At 42.7% G+C, this 24,716-nt stretch overlaps 1 protein-coding gene across 1 annotated transcript in view; it reads left to right on the top strand.

Moving 5' to 3' along the window:
- LOC126262475 (uncharacterized) overlaps positions 1–24,716 on the top strand; it is a 505,580-nt gene that overhangs the window by 125,650 nt on the left and 355,214 nt on the right. The window contains exon 2 of the mRNA XM_049959139.1: positions 10,427–10,682. Coding sequence (XP_049815096.1) covers positions 10,427–10,682 — 256 coding nt within the window. The remainder of the gene's footprint in view (positions 1–10,426; positions 10,683–24,716) is intronic.

Below are 24,716 nucleotides of genomic sequence, written 5' to 3'. Positions count from 1 at the left end.
TGGAGACTGTGTAGGTACATGAGGAAGGATACCGTAAAGTTAATATTTATTAAAAAAATTGAAACACCGATCGATTATAAGCATTGGCAAAGACGTTAATTGTGAATGCGCGTTGGGGCGCTAACAAAAGAAGGGACTTTCGTTCAATTATTTGTATATGATTTTGTTTTAGACAGTCTCAGGCAGGCTCTCTGGTACGTAGAAGTTTTGTTACGCTGTACTGCTCGGAGTATGACGGGCTACGAGTCTTTTGTATCATATGTGTTTCCGAATAAGAGAAGACTTAGTAACAGTGTTAAGCATTTTTATTAAAGTGAAATAGAACCAATCAAGAAAATTTCCTTCATATTTTCCATCATCTTGGGAGTCACTGGTGTTTCCTGGAGTCGGCTGCCTGATTCTACAATTGAAATGGAGGGAAAGAAGTCCACGGTCATATTTTCGTAAAATTAACAGAATGAGAAGCTTTCAGAAGACGAGAAATATAATTATATATGTATAGAGATGGACACAGAAAAAGAAACGAAGCAAGGCAAAGTGAATGAAAAATAGCCCAATTTGGTACACCCAGATCATTTCATAATAATGCAATTGTACTAATATTCTCTCTTCATTGCAACCGAAAGGACAATTAATAGGTTACTGTGGCTAACATTCACAATTTAGTTTTCATACTCGGGAGCAAGTCTTAATAGTGTTCTCGCACTGGTTTTGGCACGTTTCATTTCGGTATCGTGTTAGTGCCTACCAAGTTCCTTGTTTTATGCCGATTACTTTTACAGTTCAGTTAAATAGTCTGTGTGTGCTTTATACCTACCTTCACCATTTGCAAGAGCCTGAGAACTATTTTTGCGGTCAGCCAGAAATTGATGGAGAACATACTGATTATAATTTCCAGATTGTAAGTGCACATTACTCGTCGTGCTCACAGAAAGAAAATATTTCTACTTGCTATTTTCTCAATGGGATCAGGAACTATGACTACAAATAAAAGTTTTGAATTTTACTTGATTGATATATTATGTAAAAGTTCACATGCACCAAATAAAAGTCTTAGTATTCTATCTAATATACCTATAGAAAACAGTACTATTGACAGTTCAGAGGCGACCTCTACGGGAAATTCCAAGTAAAATGTTTTATCGCCCTAACTTCTAATTACCAAAAGTTAATTTCAGCCTTAAAAGTGGAAAATAATCTCGCTACTTGCGATGCGATTTTGTCAACATTAGGGGCGGCCCACAGATAGTTTATTCCGTGAAATCTAAGCGATCCAGGACGGTATACAGTAATGAGTTCGCTTCCTACTTTTACCAGAAACACTTTTGATGGTTGCCGAGCTATGATGTCATCTGAGACACAGAACAAGCAGTTGTCTGACTGACAGAAACACATTGATATCTCGGTGGGGTCGTATTACTGCCTGTATAGCTGCATTTATATATGGGCTCAGCAGACCACCAACCAAAACATCTGCTAGCAACCGCACTAGACACAGGTAGCAGCAACTAAGTGGCCGCTTCCTGGGATATGTATTAATTAATAGCTCTTTCTTTTAAAAATTTACATTTTTTATATATTTTTTATATAAACAGAGTTAAGTTTGCTTTACTTACTGAAAAATATTTAGGTCAACTGCATTTAAATTTTGCTGGCAAGAACTTTTAGAACAGAACTGACAGTAGAACATGACCTCTGAACCTCTGGTACAGCTGTATTATTGCATGAATGTAGAGTGTTGTAATTACAACTTTCTGTTACAAATATAAATGATATTTAATCTACCACGAATAACGACACTTTATTTCCAAATTTGGTTTTTAGCAAATAACTTGAAAACTAATAGAGGTAACTTCTTGGTGTTACGTATTTAGTGGTTTTACACGAAACTGAGACTACACACGAATTTTTACCTTTCTAAAACTAATATTTAGTGTCTTCAATTTTCCATATAAACACCAGTTTTGACGAAAATATTGCTCTGATCAAGATTAGACTTCTAACTTTTAGTTACGACGTACATTTGCATATTTTGAACAATTTTTAGATTCGTAGTATTATTATTCAGCGCCACTTATTTTTTCTTAAGGTCGTATACTTAAAGTAATATATTCATTTGATCATTATCAGACATTACTATGTTAACATTAATATACTGAAGCAAGAACTAACAAATTTGGAACAGTTATTTTAATTCTTAATGTCAGTCTTAGATTACGGTGCAATCTTTTGTATGTTAAGCACAGGTGTATTATGATGACATGGTGCTGGTAGTAGTGAACTGGGGTAAGCCCTAGCACATGTGCTCGCCTCTGTACCTCTTACAATGACATAGTACTTCTTTCACCTCAGTGACTCTAGTATGCCTATCAATCGCATCACATCGCACTTTTCAGTTCTGAGCACACACTGAGTACACAAAGATGCCTCGAACAGTAGTGTCTCCCACCAAGTATGGGGGTCTGCCGCGATGTTTCGCCTGATTTCATACAACCCCACATGACATACCTGTCATGCATTTCCTTCTTTATGTCAGTTCTTCGCCGCACTCTGCAGGGACAATGAGTAAGCTCCTGCAAAGTTTTCGATGGGAAATGTTTCATTACCCACCACACAGTTCGGACTTGGCACCCTCTGATGTTCACCTATGCTCACTGAAACCGCTGGCTAAGAATATAGCATTTTACCACAGACAACGAACTGCAGACAAATGTAGAGAAGTGACGGAAAACATTGGCGGCTGCCTTCTGTGACGAGCGTATTGGAAAGTTAGTGCAATGCTACGACAGATGTTTAAGTCAGAGTGGCGATTATACAGAGATGCACCTGGAAGTTGTAGCAAACTGTTGCAAATAAAACATTTTTGATTTTCACTGTAGTTTCCATTTCATGACCAATCGGATGTTACCTTCCAAACAGCCATCGTACTTAGTGATGAGCTCCTCTTACTACACCTTACTCAAATATCAAATATTAGGGAATTTACATGCCAATATTCTTATTGCAAGTACTGCTGACTTCACAGCGTAGTATGTCACCCTTATCTTCGGGAATAAGAGTGTGTAGCAAGTTTCCCAACTGGCATAACATGTAGTCTGCAAATACTGTTACTTTTTGGCTCTCCAAACAAAACATGTGGGTCAACCTCAGTATATGTACACGGTCTTGGTAGGCTGAAGGCACTAGTAACAAAACGAACAATATTCTCATTATTGTATACGATAATGAAAGGTAGAGCACACACTTCTTCTACATTAGGTATATTTTGAGACCTATTTGTTCTTTCAAAGACTATGCTAGGGATATTAGAAGCATGTGTTTTCTTCTTGTCAGTCTTTGCGTGCCCTTACGTGTTCTGGGGCTTTACCGTTATTTGCTATATCCACTATATCCAGCCGCATCAGATAATCTGCGATTGGCTCTGTTGTTACATTCATCGTACTTTGGCTACGTCCACAGGTTGACTCGCAGCTGAAATGCCTGTCGGCCATCTCCGTTTGCAGTCCCTATAGTCGTGCCACTGCCTCGGCTACCGTCCTCCGTACATGCCATATGGCAAGCAGTCTCTTAGTACAACTAACGCTGACTTCTCTGAACGCCCACGGCAGAAACAGGAAACGTTATGGTCACAAATTTATGGCTTAATTACCAACGAACAAATCCAGATTTACAAACATTATGGGGAGCGATTCGAATAAACAATGTTGTTCACGTTGCTAGGCAAAGATTATGACGACTTCATTATAGACGGCTTACATGCTCGAATTTTGGGAAAGAAATTGTCAGTTGCAGGCTGACCGCTCTTTTGAGAAAGTATTTCACGATGTGTAGCGTCAATCTCCTCAAACTGATTTTGGAATTTTATTGGAGTCAGGGCTAGCGAACGACCTTTTCTGCAGTGTTAGGGGTGGGTCATCCACCATTAAGCATATCCCCTAGTAACAGCGTCAGCTTTCTCAGGCAAGCACCGATTGCACACGTAAAATCTGCCATATACTGAAAAAGAAATGAATGACAGAGTGAAGGAGAATAAATGGTTACTTACCTTAAGAAAATAAATAATTGTAGTAAACATAATAGCGAAGTTACGTTTGAAGTCTATATATATTGATCACAAGAACAGAGCTATAGAAATAAGAGCACAGTTAAGTGCAGTTAAGATTTCGTGAATAGCGTATAAGATTCCCACCGTGAGTACAGAATCAATATTAAAGTCTCGACTATGCTCTAATGTTTAAGTTCATCAGTGTTGCTGCTTCACTGCCTGCGAAGTTTCATCACGAAATATAATACACTCCTGGAAATTGAAATAAGAACACCGTGAATTCATTGTCCCAGGAAGGGGAAACTTTATTGACACATTCCTGGGGTCAGATACATCACATGATCACACTGACAGAACCACAGGCACATAGACACAGGCAACAGAGCATGCACAATGTCGGCACTAGTACAGTGTATATCCACCTTTCGCAGCAATGCAGGCTGCTATTCTCCCATGGAGACGATCGTAGAGATGCTGGATGTAGTCCTGTGGAACGGCTTGCCATGCCATTTCCACCTGGCGCCTCAGCTGGACCAGCGTTCGTGCTGGACGTGCAGACCGCGTGGGACGACGCTTCATCCAGTCCCAAACATGCTCAATGGGGGACAGATCCGGAGATCTTGCTGGCCAGGGTAGTTGACTTACACCTTCTAGAGCACGTTGGGTGGCACAGGATACATGCGGACGTGCATTGTCCTGTTGGAACAGCAAGTTCCCTTGCCGGTCTAGGAATGGTAGAACGATGGGTTCGATGACGGTTTGGATGTACCGTGCACTATTCAGTGTCCCCTCGACGATCACCAGTGGTGTACGGCCAGTGTAGGAGATCGCTCCCCACACCATGATGCCGGGTGTTGGCCCTGTGTGCCTCGGTCGTATGCAGTCCTGATTGTGGCGCTCACCTGCACGGCGCCAAACACGCATACGACCATCATTGGCACCAAGGCAGAAGCGACTCTCATCGCTGAAGACGACACGTCTCCATTCGTCCCTCCATTCACGCCTGTCGCGACACCACTGGAGGCGGGTTGCACGATGTTGGGGCGTGAGCGGAAGACGGCCTAACGATGTGCGGGACCGTAGCCCAGCTTCATGGAGACGGTTGCGAATGGTCCTCGCCGATACCCCAGGAGCAACAGTGTCCCTAATTTGCTGGGAAGTGGCGGTGCGGTCCCCTACGGCACTGCGTAGGATCCTACGGTCTTGGCGTGCATCCGTGCGTCGCTGCGGTCCGGTCCCAGGTCGACGGGCACGTGCACCTTCCGCCGACCACTGGCGACAACATCGATGTACTGTGGAGACCTCACGCCCCACGTGTTGAGCAATTCGGCGGTACGTCCACCCGGCCTCCCGCATGCCCACTATACGCCCTCGCTCAAAGTCCGTCAACTGCACATACGGTTCACGTCCACGCTGTCGCGGCATGCTACCAGTGTTAAAGACTGCGATGGAGCTCCGTATGCCACGGCAAACTGGCTGACACTGACGGCGGCGGTGCACAAATGCTGCGCAGCTAGCGCCATTCGACGGCCAACACCGCGGTTCCTGGTGTGTCCGCTGTGCCGTGCGTGTGATCATTGCTTGTACAGCCCTCTCGCAGTGTCCGGAGCAAGTATGGTGGGTCTGACACCCGGTGTCAATGTGTTCTTTTTTCCATTTCCAGGAGTGTAATAACCCGCGCATAATTAAAGTCCTTCAACCGTGAAAACTTGCATCTGAAAGTTGCGTGCACTGTTCAAAATTCCATCAGCTGTAAAATGTTAAAGCACTGAAGCGATGCGGCTGGCTTGCTGCACAGGAACTAAGGTGAACTTGTGCCGAAAACTACAGCGACTCGCCACCAGCTGCTCCAAAACACTGCCGGAGAACACGAGGCGCACAAGCGCTACCCATTTAAAACGTTGGGTAACTTGACCATGTTAATTATGTTCACAACTTCATAAAAATTTGTGTTAAAATTACCTTTCATGTCTTCTAATATTATAAATGCGAACTCTGTCTGTTACGCTTTTACGACCAAACTGGTGAACCGACTTCTTTGAACGTAGGTTACTTTGGAAAGAGTGTAACACAAGATATTTATTGAATTGAAGAATATAGAAAGAAATATGGGACAATAATTAGTCTTTGAAATAGCTACTGACTCTTTGACTTTTGAAGTTTGTTTGTGAATATGCTTTTATTGTTCGATATGTTCTATACAATACGATTCAATGTAATGAATACAAAACTTATACAATCCTCAATGCGTTTAATTTATAGATCTATACTAATATCAATCAAAAGCCTGTCGTATTCCAGCTCTTAAGCGTCAAGCGTCTCGTGTAGATTATGAGAAGCTTGAAGACTCAAAACAACGATGAATTTTGGATGCTGTGTGCCAGAGAGACGTCGTGCCTTTACATGTAGAACGTGGGAGGCTTTTAGTGAGGTTGCATTTGATTATGGTTTTTGAAAGCAGCCGAGGGTAACAGGCAGACATGAGAGGGCAGCTGCCGTTAATGGACGTACAGATGTTATAAAATTTGCGCTGCACCAAACTACAAATTATTTACGAACTTGCAGCATGCTTCAGGTGAAAAATAGGTCCACAAATTGTGTTATATAATTTTTCTTGTTACTATGCATATTAAAGTAAGTACCTCACCATTATGGTCATTTGCCAATCTTACTTAACGTTCTTACATACAGCATGTTTCTTTTGAGAGGCATCAGGTACATTTTCTCTGGTATTTTGGCAGATATTTGCGATTTCGATTTTGTAATGTGTAGTTGGAGTCAGCCCAAACAAATGCTGTTCATCACATCTTTCATGCGACACCCACTGCCGACAAAACACATTGGTTTGTTTTCGTTAAAAACAAAAAATTATTTTTAAAGCTGAATTTGACGCGCCCATTCGATAGGGCGCTCCAGAATTAGTCAATTGTGATACTCTTTTTTCTGTTGTGTGCTAAAAGAACAGTAAAACACTAAGAATAGCCAGTATTCTAGCAGCAACAGCACCGCCCTGGCCCTCACTTACTGCGCTGCTTAGTGTCTCCTGGAGCAGTGGGTACTCTTTGCGTTTTAATGTTCCTGTTAACACATATCGACAAAATGAACATCGAAGCGTGCTAATTTGGCACCGCTACATCGAATGGGTACGTAAAATTCCGTTTTAAAATTCATTGGAACTGGAAACAAACTGACGCTTTGCATCGACACTAGCGTCGCATGAAAGACATGAGGAGTCGCAAATGTTTTTGATGACTCCAAGTACACAGCAGAAATGGAATGGGAAATATCTGCCAAAACACCAGAGAAAATTTGCTGAACGGCTCTTAGGACAGATACCCCGCCTGTACATCGGCCTAATACGCTTAACATTAATAAAAACGATATAGTGCAGTTATGTACAACTTTCAAAAAAATACACGTACACTATGTGATAAAAAGTATCCGGACACCTGGCTGAAAATGACTTACAAGTTCGTGGCGCCCTGTCGGTAATGCTGGAATTCAAATGGTGTTGGCCCACCCTTGATGACAGCTTGCACTCTCGCAGCCATACGTTCAGCCAGGTTCTGAAAGGTTTCTTGGTGAATGGCAGTCCATTCCTCATGCAGTGCTGCACTAAGGAGAGGTATCGATGTCGGTCGGTGAGGTCTGGCACGAAGTCGGCGTTCCATAACATCCCAAAGGTTTTTATAGGAATCAGGTCAGGACCCTGTGCAGGCCAGTCCATTACAGGGATGTTATTATCGTGTAACCACTCCGCCGCAGGCCATGCTTTATGAACAGCTGCTCGATCGTGTTGAAAAATGTAACCGCCATCCCCGAATTGCTCCTCAACAGTGGGAAGCAAGGAGGTGCTTAAGAGATCAGTGCAAGCCTGTACTGTGATAGTGCCCCTCCATGAAAAACGCGAACACGCCATAACATCACCCCCTCCGAATTTTACTGTTGGCAGGCACTACAGACGCTGGCAGATGACGTTCACCGGGCATTCGCCCCACCCACACCCTGTCATCGGATTGCCACGTTGTGTATCGTGATTCGTCACTCCACCCAATCGTTCAATGTTTACTCTCGTTACACCAAGCGAGGCGTCGTTTGGCATTTACCGGCGTGATGTGTGGCTTATGAGCAGCCACTCGACCATGAAATCCAAGTTTTCTCACCTCTCACTTAACTGTCAATTTGGAATTCCTGCATAATGATCTGGATAGATGTCTGCCTATTACACATCATGACCCTCTTCAACTATCGGCGGTCTCTGTCAGTCAACAGACGAGGTCGGCCTGTACGCTTTTGTATTGTACGTGTCCTTCACGCTTCCACTTCACTATAACATCGGAAACAGTGGACCTAGGGATGTTTAGGAGTGTGGAAATCTCGCGTACAGATATATGATACAAGTTGACACCCAATCACCTCACCACGTTCGAAGTCCGTGAATACCACGGAGCGCCCCATTCTGTTCCCTCACAATGTCTAATGACTACTGAGGTCGCCAATATAGAGCACTTGGCAGTAGGTGGCAGCACAATGCACTTGATATGAAAAACGTATGTTTTTGGGGGTGTACGGATACTTTTGATCACGTAGTGTATATGTTTTTATACACACAAGTGTCGTATATGATACCAGAGCATATTATCCCACTAGCTTATGTTATACACCAAATTTGAATTAACGCCCACTTTAATTGGAGGCTTGTTTCAGTCAGAGTGAATAATGCTTAGCTTGGATCAGAAATAGTTTACATATCTAAACATAAATACACCTAGGAAATGGCTAAAGGTGTAGGGTGTCGTATGCGGATGTCATGAAACATGTAACGTCGAAATACATTTAGATCTAGCTTATGTGAGTAAGTGACATAATCAAACTGTAAATGTTGTGGATCCATTTACGTTACAGTCTACATCGGTATGTATCCACCGCATACTTGAGCTATTGTTTGACCTATTGTTTATGACTGTAGCAGTTTTCATTTACCAGTAGCATAATACAGTTTATATAAATATTGCCTACAAAAATCAGTGTCAGCTAAAATGTTGAGCTTGTCATGACGTGCCACAGAACTCATTACGTCGAGAAGTACAATTTCATAACCTGATTTACTATGTAGGTCCACTGGGCTTAAGATCAGTACTTTTCTATGTAATACTTGAGAGTACTGTTTCGTCGCTAGAAAGATCCTCAGCCACACTCCTATAGCAGAACCCTTCAAGGAAACACCCGCACCACCCTGCCCTGGTCAGGATCGCAAAATTCCATTTCACTGCTGCCAAGAGGTCTTCGGCTAAAGCCGGCAGTCATCCAGGCTTGCAAACTCAGTGTCCTTTTCAAAAGAACCATTCCGGTTTCTGCCTACGCGATACAGGCAACCCATGTAAATTTTCAATTTTAATGGCTGGGTGTGGATTTGACTTGTTATCCGAATACTTTAGCCGCTACGCCATCCTACTCGAGATATCGGCAATGTGGCTCTGTGACTGAAGATATATTGTTACGAACGGAAAAAAGAGTATTTCCTGTTGTACAGGATAAAACATAGTATTTTGTAGCATGAAATTCATGTGGATGCACTATAATATAATTTAAAACATGAAACACACAAAAAAGTGGATTATGTCACTGGTACAACAAACTGATGAAATCTGCCAGTTTTGCTATTAGGAGCGTCAATTACATCTCTAGCTCTTCAAATTCACTTTCTTGTTTTGTTATTTGAAGTATCAGATGACTGCAGCGTGGACTTACAAAGAAATAAAATGACCATCATATATCTTTCACCCTATACTTAAGTGTGTTATATGGGGAGCGTTCCTGAGAAATTAAACCTGCATCGGTGTAGGACTAATAATACACGACCACTTAAGTTCTGCCAATACCCACATCCTCCCTATTAATTTGTCCGTGAAATACATACTTTCATTTGAAATTGCAAGAACAACATCCACGAAAGGCGAGATACATTGCAGATACTGCTTCCCCTTCGGCACATAGCTTTAATACATCAGGTAGCTTCCACAACTTTACTTGTTATGTTAAATATTTAATAAAATAAAATAAGTACGAATGTGCGAAAGGAACTGTGCCGTTGCCAACTGAAGTAAACAATCTGTTTACCAGCTTTTATTTCTTATACGGTTGTTTTCTGTGGTATGGACTCCACAAGACATGGATAACGGTCGGAAAGCATGCTAAGCAGTGTTTATTCTATAGCAGGCATAGTTCGTGGAGGATGATAATAATATCACACAAAACTTAAATGCCCGTATACACAAAATTTCAGATGTGTTCTATAGGTTGTTCTGTTTGAAGTAAGTGACTACCCAGGCCTGTAAGAGGCGACACTGACAACTGACAGTAAGTGTTTTCTGTTTGCAGAAGTGGTCCACGAAACGGGCTGCCACGACACGCAGCTGCGACTTACCTGTCGCAACTTGGAGTCGACCATCGCAATCTTAGAGGTGTACTTCTCGCCGGAGCGGGAACAGTGCGCGCCTGACAACGAGACGACGTCACTGGCGCCGTCGACAACGCAGACGTCGACCGCAGGAGTGGGGGCGGCCGCCGAGGCTGCCGAGGAGGCCACGAAGGAAGAGCTGTCCCCCTACATAGTCCGGCCAGCGCTCAACAGGCGGTAAGTGACGCCTCTGAAGCCGGCTTCTTGTTCCCTCCAAAGTGCATGCTACTGTCCACAGAGGCACAGTAAAGCTACCTGTAACTTGGTCCATCTTGTCGTTCACACTCAGAGAAGATACAGAGGAGAATACTTCCGCTCAAACTAAGACAGAAAATCCATATTGTTGGCGAGCTATTGTTAGAAGAGAAACTACGGCGTACCTTTTGTCAACAAATGACAAAATAAATCACTTTCACTCTGAGGAATCAGCGGTCATGGGAATGCAGACTGTTGGATGCTTCGCAGTGCATTTGCCTCATCGCAAAGCTAGTAGAAATCGGTCTGTGACGCTGCACATTAAACCGCTGGCGATGTTGCTCACTGTAGGGGTAACATGATATCTGTTCATCAAACACTGGTGGTAGTCCTGTGCAGCATGCACGCGTTTGCGAACATTGCAGTACTGAATATTTTCCCTAGACACTGTTGATCTCAGAAATCCGAACCATTGTGTAATTTCCGATAAGAACCGTGCGTCTTGCACCGATTTCCGTACCAAGTTCAAAAACTGTTAATATCCCACACGGTTACATAATACGGCTAAAGAACCCTCGTCATTGCATCTCTGGAGCGATCCTAACCTTCCACGACATCCTTGAGGTATATACAGACTCACTCGACGTGCAGCGTAGATTAGGTCTTGACGTGTCATTGCAATAGATACCACCTGACGATATAGCGCAAGCTGTTGTCTTTTTAACCTTCCTATCGGAGAAAAGGTTTTACCACTTGACCCTAAGCAGTCTTTGTAATTGTTGACCCACAGGTTGGAGAAGTTGTTGTTTTGTACCATGGGTGTTCCCACCCAACACCACTTCTGCATCCGTATATGTGAAATCTATCTGTGCCGGTGTAGATAGGAGAGGCCTGGTGCTCTACCTACATCTCTACATGTCCTATATCTTCTTTTACCCATATTCTCAGTTCACTGTTCTCCGTAAGTAATTTCTTCTGACAGCGTTACAGTGCTCCATCTCACTGTCTCCTAATGGCTCTCCTTTACTGTGATTAACAACCACGATAGAAACCCCATTCATCGTCGTCATTATCACCACCACCATCATCATCATAACCATTCAAGTCTGTTAAGGGATTAGCACCCTTTCAGCGAGTGAAAAATAGGTGATTTTCGTGATTTTCTTTCAGCTAAAATAAAAAGCAATGCTGAATCTGATGATATAATTTCATTCCTTTGACTCTTGTCTTCAAAAAATCATTTTTGGTCCACATCAGACCCTCCATGTAACTGCTGCACCAGGTGAAAGGACCCCTTGCAGCCACATCATTTTCCTCACCCAAAAAGTCGAGGCAAAAACGTGCACGATAACGGACTTTTAAAGATATCGTAAAACGGCTGCATACGGTGGTAGACAATTCAATTTAAAATGCCGGCATCAAATTCCGATCAAAATCGTTCTCAGGTCATGTTTCCCGCCAATATGAAAAATACGGTCTCGAGAAAAACGCGTTTAAAGTTTTGGGCTACATGCTTCGTAGTTTAATTAAATAGAGATCCCTGGACCATACAGCAATCCTTCCAGATCGTAAGAAGGTTCTCCTCCATCTGCTTCGTTGCCATGGTGTGCCTGCAGGCCTCTTTAGGAGCTTCCGTCATTCGCTGCTCTGCTCTCTCGATACGCTTTTCGTCCGCTTTTGTGCAGAAATTGTAACAGGCTGGTCCGGTCTCAAGTTCGAGCACGTTCGTAATTTCTATAATGGCTGTCTGGCCGTGGTGGAAATTACATGCTGCTACATTGGCTTCCATGTCGACAATGGTATTCGGAGGCAGTTTTTCACAAATCGCCTTGTAACTCCATAACGGAGTTTCTGGCGAATATGAGATGAACAGTACAGTAATGCAGACTACCCCTGGAACATATTAAACAAAAAAAGCATAGAGTGTTCGCAGTTTTCAAAGAGGACTACCCCTTTAACTCGCAATATGCTGCTATGTTCGCTACACGTCTGTCTGTGACAGGCAGTTGATATGTCATCTCTATACTCATTCCAGATGCCGCGTCTGCTCACAACACTCAGGCGTCATATACGGCACATCTTCAAACGAGAAAACTGACTTTTAGTAACTCACTAAATTTAAAGCGACGTTTGGATGAGCATAGCACTGGTTTTTAAAGTTTGAGGGACATCAGGACACGTTGCTAGGGAGTCATTTTTAACCAGTGAGTTTCTGTTACGCCTGTTTTTTAAATCAGTGATTACCCAGCGTCAACCGTCTGGCGAAAATTTCAGTGTCTTTTATGTATATAATCTTCATTTCACGAATCAGTATGTTGTGGTGACGCTACCGTACTTTTCTTTGAGTGTGAGGACGTGTTCTTGAATGTGTATGGCATATACACAAAAATGCATACATTTATTCTCCGTTTTCAGTCACGAAATCCTTTAAATTATTAGTTAAAAGATCTCATTAAAACAGTTTTTAACCTTAGGCAGCACTGAATTGTGTGTGTTGACATTGGTGAGATGTGCAAGGGTTGGGTTTCCCAGCAGGGCTGACCCAGAAGGGGTAGCGCTTGTGCCCTCCTAAGCGATGATGTCATATTTTTAAAAACGTGCTAGTGTATTTCTATGGTCGAAATTTTTTTGTGAGGCTGTATTCAGAGGAAATGTGGGTATTACGGAATACCATTTACTCTGTCGTTGTATTTCCAAATTTAACTCATTCATAGGCAAACTTAAACTATTTGGTAATAAATACTTACGTTTTTATTAATAAAACCACCGAAAAACAGTTTCAGACAAAGTTACCCCTCAAGGTTATTACGGAATAGACGGAAAATATCGAATAGCGTGGTGAGAATGCAGATATTCACGTAAATTTGGGAAAAAGCATGTTTAATGTACATAAACTACAATTCTGTGCAGTAACAGTCTAAATAATTTGATTCTACAACGAATCTACTTTATAGCAACAAAGCTCTGAAACAATTATTTGCTTTTGTAGTAGAGATGATCCTTTTTTCACTCATATATTAGCAGAAGTCACTTATTTAATCTTCGTTCTCAGCTCTGCAGTCACGATGGGGCCACATTTTACCAGGTATTGCATACTGCATTCACGCCAACTAGGACATCACAAAATAAAAACAGAATCAACTGTATTCAAAGCCAGTACGTAACGACCAACTACTCTTTTACTTATAAGTTTCATAGTACTAATCGCTAGTGTAACTTTTCAATATTTATTGAGTATTTTCGAAGACTTACCTGCAACACATTTGTCAAACTATGAAAACAGTTTTGCTGCGCCTTAACTTACAGGATGGCTGGAGAGGAATTGAACTCATTACAGTGCATCACGGGAACATTTTGAAATAGTCCATTCGTTTGTCACTTGTGAGCACCATCGACGGATGGAAAATCATGATATTCTATTGTACCCGAAGTTCATCTGTTTACTCGGTTCACATACTGAATATATTCATATTTAGCAAGGGCATTGATAACCACGGTACAAAGACTATACAACTTTCATCGTCAACATCATCATACTTTATTTTTGAGCCATTCCTGGCGTGCTGTACATGGTTTGCAGGTTACCAACCTTGCTTTTTGTAATAGTGTCAATGAATCGACACAAGGTAATACTGTCAGAGTATCGCAAATAATGTGCGCTATGTGTCAACACCGAAAGCCCTCGCGTATCAGCTAGGCAGACCACGCTGTTTCAGAGGAGAAGTCCGCGAAACTTTAGAAACTGTATTGTTCCGGTCAAAAATCAACAAAGAGGCCGACAGATGTAACGTAACCTACAGCCATCGATGAAACTACTAGACGCAAAATCAGTGTTGTGCCACAGAGATTAAAAATGCGTAAACATTTGGAGCCATTAGTCTGTGCGCACCAATGGTACACTTACATCGGTAACTGTCAGTTCCTTCCTCCTTTTCACTGGCGTCCGTAGAGAAGGAACGAAGGAACGTGGACCAAAGGCAAACAGTGGCCTACGACACTAACGACAGTCGTCACAACAAAAAGAAAGGATTAGTTTAGTTTTATGAATAACGACTTAGACTTGTCGTCACTATGAAACGTATCGTGAAGTGAAGAATACTTGGTAAGAAGCTTTCTGCAACGGGGCTGAAACAACGGGAGAAGAAGATACAATGGAAGTTGTATGTTGTTACTAGTGGCAGCTTATTCTGGCAAACATCCTAGATTTGTAAGGCATTATTTTACTACCTGGATTCGTTTCGGCGGCATCGATAATTTGTGTTGCTAGCTGATTTAATGACTGAACTATCCTTGTGGTAGATACACTGGAGGTTGACGAAAAATAATTAGTTTAAAAGTGTATAACATATGATGTTGATTTTTTTGTGAATAGGTCATTTCTTTTAGGAATAAACGGTGCAAACCACATGTATCAGCTCAAAACCCCATAAATTAATCTAAAAAAATATGCACACATATGACTATGAAAATACATCGGTTTACCTACAAAACCAATGACCTTGAAGCACTAATAAAATTTTGGCTGTCTCCACAAGCCTCAACTAAATTCCACTCCTGAACCGCACATAGAAGTTTGTCCACCACATAGTTACTGATCGCTGAACTTACGTTAACGAAGCTGAAAATTACAAAAAAAAAAAGCATTAGGATTACTGTATGGCTGGTTGTAGTGGAGAAAGTATTTCACAGTAAATTAGAGTTCTTAGAATACTAAGGGCCTGCCATAATCTAACGATTGTCTATGGCAATGGCGAGGGAGGAGATTTTACTATCTTTCTGGGAAAATAAATTGTGGGGACCAGATTAGTTTACACCCATCTATTTATTTGAACAAAAAGCAGCATGAGCAGCCACTGATTCTGCTCTCATCAACCAGAAAAGGAAATAACATTAACTATATCTGAGTCTACCTTCCAAAATTCAAGATGTAAAAATACAATGTCTCCCAGAGAAGAAAATCACATCAAAAATAAGTCTCTATTAACGTTTTCAAGCAACCATGTAAGGTGATGTAGAAATGAAGACAAATCACACGAAACAAAATAATACTAAAAAGCTTCGTGGCATAAAATCTACAAGCTGTCGCACCAGATATCGTCTGCGAAAAAAAGTTTATTCCGATACCCATTTGAAAGACGCTCGTTAGGCCTGATACAGGAGTGGACTGGTAAATATCAAATGAATACACTCACCCATGCGGCCACCTTGGGCAAAACCATTACAGATTGTAAAGATATCTATTCCATATCAAGCCCGCATCTCGTGGTCGTGCGGTAGCGTTCTCGCTTCCCACGCCCGGGTTCCCGGGTTCGATTCCCGGCGGGGTCAGGGATTTTCTCTGCCTCGTGATGGCTGGGTGTTGTGTGCTGTCCTTAGGTTAGTTAGGTTTAAGTAGTTCTAAGTTCTAGGGGACTGATGACCATAGCTGTTAAGTCCCATAGTGCTCAGAGCCATTTGAACCATTCCATATCGAACTAAAATTGCTACAAAACATTATGCAAACATAACTCGCACAAAGTCACGAAAATAGAGTAACCAGTTATAAATGAAACCAAAAATGAAATCCCCCAATTTCATACACAAAGCGTGACTAGATTTCATTAAAGAGGCCGAACAGATCTGCATCCTTCCTTCTCAGGCACTAGAACAGAATTATATAATACCTGCGACAATAATATCTACAGCATGCTTCTTCCTTCCCAGTGTCAGCGCCTTCACAGTGGACACACAAAGAATTCTGGAAAACATTACTGTCACCCACTCGCGTAGCGACTCACCAGTAAGTGCATGCATTGTAATAATGAAATGAGGCTAGTAGCTACGTTTCAGCAATAACTTTAGAAGTTTTAACTTGGATAGCTCGCTACATGTCTGCTTTGTACACGTGTCATGACCATGTTTACTGTTATGGAACATGCTGTCCCATGACAGGTTATGCCTTACTCCAAGAAAAGATACTCATTGACTGTATGTCTTTTGTAATTATGCAGACATAAGCTATATGCGTTTTGGTAGACATGCGTCATTAATTACGCAGGCCAACGATGGAAAAAAAACACAACATAGTCTCTTATCCTTGTGATTTTTTAGTGTCCTAGATCCTAAAATAACAAAAAATCTGCTTTACAGTTCACATTAAAATGTGTTTTTAGCGATTATAATTTATAGTTTTCGTGTACTATTCAATTAATAATAATATAAAGTTGTTATTTCGGTGCAGTGGTTGCACTGGTTAGTACACACCTTTTCTATGGTACTATGACTCTTCTGTTTTTGCTCAAGAACCTTTGGATCTGAAAAACAATCCATTACCATCTCTACTCATTAAGTTGGACCTGCTGAAATAGTTTGTGAAAGCATTGTATGAAGGAGGAGAATGTTTCATAACTGCCTATACGAGAAGGTTCCTCATATATCAGAAGCGAAGTTGAATGATGCCAGTAGGATCAGAAATTCGAAGCCTATTTTCGATTCTAACTTCAAATAAACAAAGGAGACTGATTCAGAGAGAGACTTGTGAATTATTCACCAAGTTTACTAAGTTCTTAGAAAACGAAAAGGCTCCACAATAAATTTCTGTTGTAACCAATATGCTGACAGTTTTAGAAAAAGTTAGGCTGTTTGATGAACATCAACATTCACACTTCTAAGAGGTATCATAAAGTGATTAAAGTGATGCGAAGATGGTATCGTGGTCACCGGAATACCAATACGACGTCAGACTACTATTGGTCACTTCACTGCGACGCATAAGAGACAGTTCATCAGAGAAAAGCTATTTTTCAAAAGAAGAGAGAAAGGAAATACAAGTAAATGGACACATAATTCCTATTTAATAATGGTATAATACACTGTTTACTACGGAAAACAAATCACTTTCTCTTCCAGTTACATGTGCTTTCCTAATTTTCCGCCGGCGGTTTCCGTGCGGTTCTAGGCGCCACAGTTTGGAACCGAGCGACCGCTACGGTCGCAGGTTCGGATCCTGCCTCGGACATGGATGTGTGTGATGTCCTTAGGTTAGTTAGGTTTAAGTAGTTCTAAGTTCTAGGCTCAGAGCCATTTGAACCATTTTGAACCTAATTTTCCAGTTTACAACAAAGTAACATAGTGCCAAAATTGTAATCGTTGGAAAAAAATAAGGTGAGATGCGATTGTGTTCTTACCTAACAGAACGTAAAATATTTTGTTTGACTTGTGTAATGCTAAGAACCCGTAATGTGCGCCGTTATTCTGTAAAATATTTCTATGATTGTCCAATTGGTCTTCATCTGGTCCGACAAATGGAACTGAAATCTACAAATACCGAGCAGCTCCAAGATTAATACCACCGAATAGGAAATACAATTTAAGATCTTGGAAATTGAGGTGCCGCGCGGGATTAGCCGAGCGGTCTCAAGGCGCTGCAGTCATGGACTGTGCGGCCGGTCCAGGCGGAGGTTGGAGTCCTCCCTCGGGCATGGGTGTGTGTGTTTGTCCTTAGGATAGTTTAAGTTAAGTAGTGTGTAAGCTTAGGGACTGATGACCTTAGCAGTTAAGTCCCATAAGATTTCACACACATTTGAACATTTTTGAAATTAAGACTGCGTCATGGAAATAGTTCGCAGAATCATTGTGTGTTTAATTTCGTTCCATTTTCTGTAGAAGGTGTTACAGAATAACGTTTTAAAAATTTGGGAGTCTGTAAAGAATGAAATTCGGAACATTTTACCATAAGGAATATTCTGTAACCAGATATATGAAATGAAATTCTATAACACTATGCACTTTCTACGCATTCGCTAAGCTAAATGAACTACTAGACACTGTAGTTTAGAAAACTGTTATTGACAAAATAGTAGAGTATAATAAAAAACTATAAACTGAATATATGCCTTCGCTACTGTAGAGAAAATGATCATTGTAAGAACCACCGACTTCGTGACATACTGTGCAAAGCGATCCATATTTTGTCTGGTTGTCTGTAAGAATCCACGCTCCCCTCTAGTGGGGGGAGGGGGGGGATGTCAGGAGAGCGCGCAGCAGGTGAAGGGACTGGGCACCCCCTTCCAATTACTCTCCGCCTAAAGTTGTCTGTGAGATACGTCCTGACTCCATGATCAGAGCACGCCGAGGCACCGTCGTACTAGAACCACAAACCAGTGTGCAATGGCAAGGGAACGTGCTCCGAGAGTTCAGGGGAGGCATTCTCCAGAAAGTTCAAATACCATACGCCATTCACAACGATCCAGGAAGATGATCTCCACGAATTCCCGCGCATATGGTTACTGAGAAGCTCATCTATAACTCCTTCTGCGGGTAATGCATGGATTTTTAACAGCCCATTGGTGATTACTGCGGGAGGTTTTGTAAATGTAAATGTAAATGTTGACTCATCAGTAAACAGCACCCGGTCTGGAAAATTGTGAACAGCAGTGCACTGACGAAGGAACCAGTGTGAGAACTGAAAATCAGGCTAGCCCATAGTTTGAACTGGTTGACCGTGGAATCGATGTAGGTGCGCACCGTGTAAAACCCACCAGATCATCAGGTGGTACGAGTATATGTGCGTTGCGGGCAGCAATTGTACGTATGTTTGTTCTTGGATTGGCAGTTACCTGTTCCGTAACGTCTTCCTCAAATTGAAGGGTTCTTGTCCTTCTGGGACCCGCTTAATATGTATCAGTTGGCACGACCCCTCTCTCAGTCGACGATAGACACTGATGAATAATAGGATACAAGAAGTCATCAGTTTGGGTAACTTCCTGCGTACAACCGACGAGTTGCACTGGCATTCCCGCAACCTTCACTTAACACAAATCCGTATCAACGAGTTCTCCAGATGTGTGATTACCTTCCATGAAGTCAGAACTTAACTAAAGCGCATAAAGCGAGATAACCAGACAAATGTACCCTTGACTTTTGTTGACTAGATGTGTGTTTTGAACACAGATCCATTGTATGGAAGGGGTGAACTGAACGACGACCAGCACTAAGTAAACTAATTCTCGTGCCCAGGCTCAGGTAGACTACGGTAGTTACGTGCTTGCAGTCTTCCATATGCAGAAACAGCACAACGTCAGTGGATGGAAGGATAGCTACAAAAGTGATAGGACGTCAAAAACCTCCTACTGCTGTAGAAACGTTATTTCACTTTTCCAACTGTAGCTTCCTTATTGCAAAATGTTCCGAATTTCATCCTGTACGATTTTCCAGGTTTTGGAAACGTCGTTCTATAACACTCCTTACACCTCATCGGTCATTTTCGAATGAGGCAGCATCTGCCCAAAATTTCTGTGAATTAGTTTCCTTGCATAATCTGTAATGCACTCTACTCTTTGTCTTACTTAAAAAAAAAGAAAAGCACAAAATTTTGGGCGTTCGACACTGTTCTGTAGAACATCCACCATTGAGATGTGGTTGTCTTAATTTCATCCGTCTCGCCATTCCAAAAGTGGCACATGTGACAGATAGCAAATTCTGTCTGCATAATGAAGACATTTACGCGTCGTTTATCAGAATACAGCGAATCTGATCTACCATAAGCAAGAGTAAATTTTAAGAGCTGCAACTAGAATGCAACTATGCCTTTTGAATTCTGCTTCTCCTTGTCGTTGAATCGGCATCTTCCTTTTGTTGAACCACCGTCACTTTTGAATGTAGATGAACTTCCAGCATGCTGGAATAATTGTAGGACAGCAAATTCTGTTAATCAGTTCAATGCCGAGCGGCTCCCCACACCAGAGGTTCGAATCCTCCCTCTGCCATGGGTGTGTGTGTTGTCCTTAACGTAAGTTAGTTTAAGTTAGAATAAGTAGTGTGTAAGCTTAGGGACCGATGACCTCAACAGTTTGGTCCCATAACACCTTACCACAAATTTCCAAATTTTCAATAGAAAGAGAAACCAGCCAAAGTCGAAAATTTCAGTTGTTTGATTCGCTCGAAGACTAATTTCGGGCCGGGATCCATTTTCAAACCACGAAAAGGCCTAGACACTCAGGTTGGTATTTCCGAAAATGTAAAACCATGTCAAAAATGTGCAAACGAACAGTTACAGCGCACGCAGATCTTTATCGCTATAATTACTTTTACTCAGCATCAAGCACTGTCTGATCCCGTCGCGGTAACGAATATACACGAAGGTTAACGCAAATAAGTGAATTTATGCTACTAAACGACGGTTACCTGTATCACACAGTACCAGTTGCAGGTTGCCAATCTAAGTGCTTCCAGGGGTAACAAAAATTAGATTTTCGCTATTTCATACAATTATTGATCGAATTTAAAAATTTAAAGTGCTACCACAATCTATTCATTAATAGGCATAATGTTACATTACATGTCTAATAGCCGGCCGCGTGACCGGGTGGTTCAAGGCGCTTCAGTCCGGAACCGCGCTGCTGTTACGGTCGCAGTTTCAAATCCTGCCTCCGGCATGGATGTGTGTGATGTCCTTAGATTAGTTAGGTTTAAGTACACTCATACTCATAATTAAGGATAAATACATAATGTGGTGACACACAATATGGCACTACACAAAACTGATGCTAATAGCATAGACACATAGGGAACACACGACACTGTTCTGGAAGTCCACAGTATTGGTGATTAGTTGAGAAAACCGTCCTCAAACACATATGCTTCAAAACGCCACTGTTTCCTGCGCGCGCATGTACCCCGACATCAATATGGGGTATGATCACCATGTACACTTACACAGGCCGCACAACGGGTTGGCACACTATGGATCAGTAGGTCGAGCAGCTGCTGGGGTATAGTCTCCCATTCTTGCACCAGCGCCTGTCGGAGCTCCTTCAGTGTCCTAGGGGTGTGAAGACGTGCAGCGATACGTCGACCGAGAGCATCCAACACGTGCTCGATGGGATTTAGGTCTGGAGAACAGTCAGGCCTCTCCATTTGCCTGATATCTTCTGTCTCAAGGTACTCCTCCACGATGGCAGCTCGGTGGGGCCGTGCATTATCATCCATCAGGAGGAGGTTGGCACCCACTGCACCCCTGAAAAGGCGGACATACTAGTGAAAAATGACGTCCCGATACACCTGACTTGTTACGGTTCCCCTGTCAAAGACATACAGGGGTGTACGTGCACCAATCATAATCCCACCCCACACCATCAAACCACGACCTCAATACAGGTACCTGGTTCCTGGTTCACGCCAGATGAAAACCCGGCGAGAATCACTGTTCAGACTATGCCTGGACTCGTCCGCGAACATAACCTGGGACCACTGTTCCAATGACCATGTACTGTGTTCTTGACACCAGGCTTTACGGGCTCTCCTGTTACCAGGCGTCAGTGGAATGCACCTTGCAGGTCTCCGTGCGAATAAATCATGTCTGCTCAGTCGTCTGTAGACTGTGTGTCTGGAGACAACTGTTCCAGTGGCTGCGGTAAGGTCCCGAGCAAGGCTACCTGCAATACTCCGTGGCCGTCTGCGGGCACTGATGGTGAGATATCGGTATTGTTGTGGTGTTGTACACTGTGGACGTCCCATACTGTAGCGCCTGGACACGTTTCCTGTCTACTGGAATCGTTGCCATAATCTTGAGGTCACACTTTGTGGCACACGGAGGGCCCGTGCTACGACCTGCTGTGTTTGACCAGCCTCCAGTCGCCCTAGTATTCTACCTCTCATAACATCTTCTATATGTGTTCTTTGAGCCATTTTCAACATACAGTCACCATTAGCACGTCTGAAAATGTCTGCACACTTACTCGCTGCATCGCACTCTAATGTGCACTAACACACCTCTGCGTATGTGGACTGCTGCCAACTCCACCGTGCGACAACCGCAGGTCAAATGCTCCGCCTGGTCATACCCCGAGGTGATTTAAACCCGCAAACCGCCCACCAGAGCGTTGTTTCCCCATGTATCAGCATTATACTTAATGTATGATCCTGAGTGTAAATCACATCATGCCCCGCGGCCAACCTCGCAGTTTGAAAGTCGTAACACAAACTGTTTAGAATTTATGATGATTTTATTTCATTTAGTTCAATAATTGTCACCCTGGGTTAACGGCAATCTACACTTGTGACGGTAATTCCCCAGTGTAGCTGTTACTAGTATGGGGCGAGTGCTGCAAGCATTCTATTACTTGTTCTTGGGTGGCGGGCGCGCGTGTGAAGGGGACACGATGTGCCTGGTGCCCAATACGGCGATCCTCCCTTGGTCAGAGGTCTTCGACTGGAATCTTGAAGACGAGTATGTCTGCCCTCACATTCCTATTCAGTCCCACATCGGGCCGCTGTCACATCCAAATGCCCTACATGTCTGAAGAATACTGCTAGACTCGACTGGCCGGTCAAGTGGAGGCCCGCAATGAGGCCTCTTTCAAACTCTGTCCGATGCTGATAACGCTGTCTCAGACTAGTACGTGGTAGCTTCCGGTGATACTTAGTGACCACTCAACATCTGACGCTTTTCATGCTCTTTACACAACCTACCATGCCTGATGACAATACTAAAAGCGAGCAACGCTAATGTGGTCTGTTGGCCGCTCTACCTGTCATAGAGACATGAAACTTTGATCGTTTACCCATCCGCCTAACTGACATTAGTTACTTTGACACCTGTCCATGTCTTTATTCGTATACTCTCTCACAAACTATTCCTGTTTTGTTAATTCTGTCATTTGTAAATTTTGAAATCGTGATTCTGTTAGCTATGTACTAACTCATAATGATCAACTAGCACTGGATCGCATATTCCTCGGTACTTGATAGATTAAATAAATAATTTTTGAAATTATGTATTTACCTATCAAGTTACGAGGGAAATGCTATCCAATTTTGAGAGCGCAAGCAGGCTTAAAACAAATATATTCTAAGCCACTTTGCAGGTTAGTCAGCACATTTAAGATTCATAAATTCTGACTGATAAATATTTATATTTTTCTACGTATCATTGCCCCTTGATAATTATCACATCCGTTACACGCCCGACCGGCAACGCCTACCGGTGAGACGCGAGCTGTGTTAAGTGTACGGAATGCGGCAGCTTGCTGGGTCACCGGCGGCGGCGCGCCTCAGCCATTTACGCTAAGTGGATAAACGCCCGCCCACTGTCCGTCGGTGGATCACCTTAGAACCGCCGACCAGAGTCACCCTTCTCCGACGGCGTCAACTTGTCGCCGCTTACGGAGCACGTGCGTCTGGTCAGCGTGGCATTACACGAAAGCATTCCACAGGCGTTAGGGAGAGAACCCTTCCGCAACATAGGCCCAGATGTCATATGCAGAGAAACGTCCGTAAAAGCCTTTGTGTAATTGCAAGTGCGTAGGATTCATCGGCAGGCGTTAACCTGAACGAAATGGCTCGCTCTCTGCCTTAGTGACATACGTAATGCATTACTGGCACAGCCAATTTCTCCAGACACCGTACATCACTGTTAAAGGTGACAAGGAAGACTTGAATAATTATCGTCCAGTTTCCTTATTTCGAAAAAGTAATACATTGAAGAGTAGTCTGATATTTAAGTAGAAACAATTTACTTAACACGTCATGGTTTGGACTCCAGAAAGGTTGTTCGACTGAGAGTGCTGTTATGCATTCATTTACCAAATATTACACATTCAAAATTTACTCTCTGACTGCAGATTCCTTGACGTCAGCTGTGTTAGGTATAGATATACTATCTATTAGTGACATATCAATATTTGTGGCAGACCAGGACTCGAACTCAGATTTCCCCTCTTACCGCGAGCAGTCACCATTAGCACGTCTGAAAATGTCTGCACACTTACTCGCTGCATCGCACTCTAATGTGCCCCAACACATCCGTGCATATTCTGTACATCCGCACGTCATAGTCCACTGCATTCGTCATTTTTTTTGGTCGGTCCGCGGAGAGTGCACGCGTAGCCTAAGTGGTTTAAGGTGACAGCTAGCGATAAGCGAGAAACCTAGGCTCGAGTCCCAGTTCGGCATAAATTTTCGTGTATCGCTAATAGGTAGTACACCTATTTCTAATACAGTAATGTCAAAGAATTCGTAGCCAGCGAATAAATAATG

The sequence above is a fragment of the Schistocerca nitens genome, chromosome 6, assembly GCF_023898315.1.
Source record: "Schistocerca nitens isolate TAMUIC-IGC-003100 chromosome 6, iqSchNite1.1, whole genome shotgun sequence".
In the NCBI taxonomy this organism is placed as follows: domain Eukaryota; kingdom Metazoa; phylum Arthropoda; class Insecta; order Orthoptera; family Acrididae; genus Schistocerca; species Schistocerca nitens.
The sequence above is the reverse complement of the archived record's forward strand: the minus strand, read 5'-3'. Positions and strand labels throughout refer to the sequence as shown.